Source organism: Helianthus annuus, chromosome 7, assembly GCF_002127325.2.
Source record: "Helianthus annuus cultivar XRQ/B chromosome 7, HanXRQr2.0-SUNRISE, whole genome shotgun sequence".
NCBI classification, from domain to species: Eukaryota; Viridiplantae; Streptophyta; class Magnoliopsida; order Asterales; family Asteraceae; genus Helianthus; species Helianthus annuus.
The window spans coordinates 44897337-44900905 of record NC_035439.2 but is presented as its reverse complement, the minus strand read 5'-3'; the positions used below and the strand labels follow the sequence as shown (position 1 = coordinate 44900905).

Genomic DNA, 3569 nt, shown 5'->3' with positions numbered 1-3569 from the left:
TGTGAAGCATGAATATTTATATAATTATCAACTGAATTTCTCATCTTATCCATTACGTAACAACATAATAACATTCAATTAACCCAAGTTCTATTTATTAGTTAGTTCACTTGAGGGACTGTTTGGTACTTAATTACCAGCAAACTATGGTCCCACCCTTAGAAAAATTCTGATGATAATTCTTTTGCAAAACAGGATCCCACATTAAGCAACAAGTCTAGCGTCAGTTGCCTTGTAAAAGAGAGGCCCACATGTGGGTTCTGTTCTGTCCATTAGTTTTTAAGTTCTGTTGGCTTAAAATTGTTGAACACCAGCATAAGTCATTTTTAGGTTAAACCCGACCCTAGTCTTAAAACTGAATAAATCAACCGTGTTTAACCGACACCAATCGGTTTCTAAAATCATAGGTTATGGGTTAAAACTGTCTCATGCACACCTCTACTATGTATGGGGTTATTTTTTTTTTTAAATCAAAATCCAGGTATGCGTAATGCATATCTATGTGAGACTCTATAAAGTAGGTTTAAAGATTACTTCAGTATACTGTCTCCATTCTGAACTGGGAGTTGCTTATCTCAACTATGAAAGATAGTGTCTCAGTTAAGGCATTAACTTGGACATCCATATTTTTGTTTTGATATATAAAGATGGAACATAGATTGCCGGAGTACTAACAACAATTGCATCTACATCTATGGAGGATTAAGTTTTCATGGCAATGGTTCTTGTGAATCTCCCAAACGTGACAAATGAAGATATGCATCCGTTCCTGCAAAAAACATCACAAGTTGATTGTGAGCTACAATTATCAACCTATCATATTTAGGTGTCGATTTGTATGTTTTGTCTCTAATGAGTCAACCTACTATAAAGGATGCAGGTGAAATAGGTTGAAAGTCGCTTCTGTGTTTGATGCATAAAACCTCCTATTTAATTTTCTTTTCAAAACAGAATTAGATTATTAAACTAGTATGTCATATTTGACGCCCTAATTATTTTCTAGATATTTTTAAAATAAAAATGTTTCATGTAATCTCTTTATTTTAATAAAAAGAATTAAACTGTTTATGAACTAATGTGATATTTGTAATCTTATTTTTGACTTGCTGGATATTTTCCCAAACTTTTAGGACAAAAGTGTTTTTGATTAACTAACACATATGGAATGATACCAAAAACATTTACCTGTTTTTACCGGACCCGCCCAGCAAATCAGCCATTTTGCTAACATATAATTAGCTTGTATGAGTATGACCAAGTCCTTAGTGGTGGGTCCTTAGAAAATAAAATCCTTACTTCTAAAATCTACATTAAGCTGATACGTATCAGTTCCCTAATCTAATAAGAAAAAGGCTTGGCGTGTTCGTTGTCAACCAAAAAAAAAGTCACGCACAGACAACAAGCAGGATAAGCAACGGGTAACTTGCACCATTATAACAAGGTCTGGAATAATAATAACAAAAAGGGCTAACTGTTTTGACTTGGAAAGACCCAGATGAAGTATGACTTATTAGTTATTTTCCTTATCTCATCCAAATCACAGAGCATCAGCAATTCAACATAACATATACAAATATATTGTATTGACTTATTATGGAGTTTGGCCTGAATGTACTAAAATTATGGGGAGAGCATAAGCCATTTTTTTTTACATTGGGTTAAGCATTTTCATACACAGAAAGCAAGATATTGTTGTCAAATGGGTCATAAACAGATTGATATATATATATATAGAGAGAGAGAGAGAATTTAGCGAGTTGAACATACCATAACCTTCCATGGAGATAATTTGCAGATCTCCTCCAAAATAGCGAGCATACAAGCGGCTGATAGGCAGCCCAAAACCATAACCTGCCATTGTTGCTATATCTGCAGTTCCAAGATCAGCCCGCTCATCAAGTGGATTTTTGGCCGTACTGTAGAGATAGGTAAAAATTCTAGGCAGCCCACTTCTTGGTATTCCACCCCCCTCATCAGATACCTACAAAACCGACCCTCAGTCATTCTTTTGTGGCAGAACAATTAAATTGAAATAACATGCCTTTATTGTAACATCTTCCAACCCATCTGCAACAATTATTCGTATAGGAGGTGCAATTTTGTCTGAGTCCATAAACCGTTCCTCAACAGCGCGCAAGGAATTTTTAACCAACTCAAACACCATCAAATGCAAGTGATTTGGGACATATCTGCCACAGGACAGGAGGGCATGAATGTATATATATTATATATAAAGGGAAAGAAAGAAATTGAGAGAAAAAACAAAAACATACGGGAATGTGAAATTAGGGTCACCATAGACGTGAACATCAGGTGCGCTTCCATACTCACGTAAGCAAACAGAACGGGCATCCTCACTAGCATTTCTGGCCACCTCAACTGGAGACATTTTTGTATGTATGTAACCTATTCTATCGGGTGGGGGATTGGGTTCATGCATCGCCACATGCTGCCCTAATAACAATTAAGATAGATAGATAGATACATAGATACATAGTAAGAAAAGAAAGGAGATTAAAAAAAATACTGTAGTAACTAACCAATAAGCATTCGTATCCCAATTCTTGACATGTAAAAGCGATCTAGAAACTGGTGGATGTCGTCGAGGTCCTTGTAATCAAGTTTGGGGTCAAGATCTTTCTTCAACTGTTGAACTCCTAGAGCCATGGTGGGGACGACGTTATTATGTCTGACTTTGATGAGATTAATCATTTTGGTGAACTCCTGCTCATCATTTTTCTCCTTCACATCAGGAAATGATCTAAGGTCACGAAACGAGTCCAAGTACCAATCTCTCACCTGCCAAAATCAAAATCATAATCATAATTGAATTGAAATTGAAAAATTACATAACATGCAGCAGAGAGAATTGGGGGGGATACTTTGAGGATAGCAGGCTTTTCCGACAAGCCATACGGCAGAGACTGGAGCTCAATGGCGCGCCTAGCAATCCTGATGGGGAGCTCTTTGTGAAGGAATTGAGCGGCCAGGATGAGGTTGCGCTCCGTGAATCGGGACCCGAACTCCAGCATGTAGCGCAGGCTCACGCCGGTCTGTTTCATAGAACCCCATCGCTGCACCTCCTCCAGCAGCCTCTTCGAGAACAACGAGTCGGAAAGCTTTTTGGCCGCCATGGATTTGGATTCTTATCCCACACCCACACCCACTCCACTCCACTCACGCCATCACACCAAACCAAACCTTAACCACAGATTCATTGTCTTCCCCGGAATGTCACTATTTACCCCCTCCTAAACATATAATGTCAAATCATGGTTTTCTTATAATTTAAAAAAGAGTTAATGTGGTTTGCAAATATTAGGGTGAAGGGGGTGCTCACCTAATAGGTGAGTCCCCTCTCTTACGCCAAACCAATCCCCGTGTGCCACGTCAAGTCCCCTCTTAAACTCCCCTAACACCCTAATTTGATGGCGCCACTCCCCTCTTAGGTGAATTGGTTTTTTTTTTTTTTTTTTTTTTTAAAAAAAGGAAAGCTGTGATTGGACAAAGCCTCTCTCTCTCCTCCCTCTCTCCTCTCCTCTCTTCGGTGAGCCGCCACCCATTTTACT

At 38.4% G+C, this 3569-nt stretch overlaps 1 protein-coding gene across 1 annotated transcript; it reads right to left on the bottom strand.

The window, feature by feature from the left end:
* Window positions 1-518: 518 nt before the first annotated feature.
* Window positions 519-3256, bottom strand: LOC110868249 (pyruvate dehydrogenase (acetyl-transferring) kinase, mitochondrial). Its single transcript, XM_022117372.2, has 6 exons — window positions 2883-3256; window positions 2541-2799; window positions 2274-2454; window positions 2042-2189; window positions 1768-1981; window positions 519-769 (listed from the first exon to the last, which is right to left on the bottom strand). Exons 1-6 carry the CDS (start codon window positions 3132-3134, stop codon window positions 711-713), a joined length of 1113 nt encoding a protein of 370 aa, XP_021973064.1. The 5' UTR covers window positions 3135-3256; the 3' UTR covers window positions 519-710.
* Window positions 3257-3569: the final 313 nt, after the last annotated feature.

Excerpts from the sequence above, each read along its gene's own strand:
- LOC110868249 (XM_022117372.2), bottom strand. The coding sequence starts at position 3,134 with ATGGCGGCCAAAAAGCTTTCCGACTCGTTGTTCTCGAAGAGGCTGCTG. Across the intron at positions 2,800-2,882 it reads AAAAGCCTGCTATCCTCAAA|GTGAGAGATTGGTACTTGGA; the intron begins GTATCCCCCCCA and ends TGATTTTGGCAG. Across the intron at positions 1,982-2,041 it reads TGGAAGATGTTACAATAAAG|GTATCTGATGAGGGGGGTGG; the intron begins GCATGTTATTTC and ends TCGGTTTTGTAG.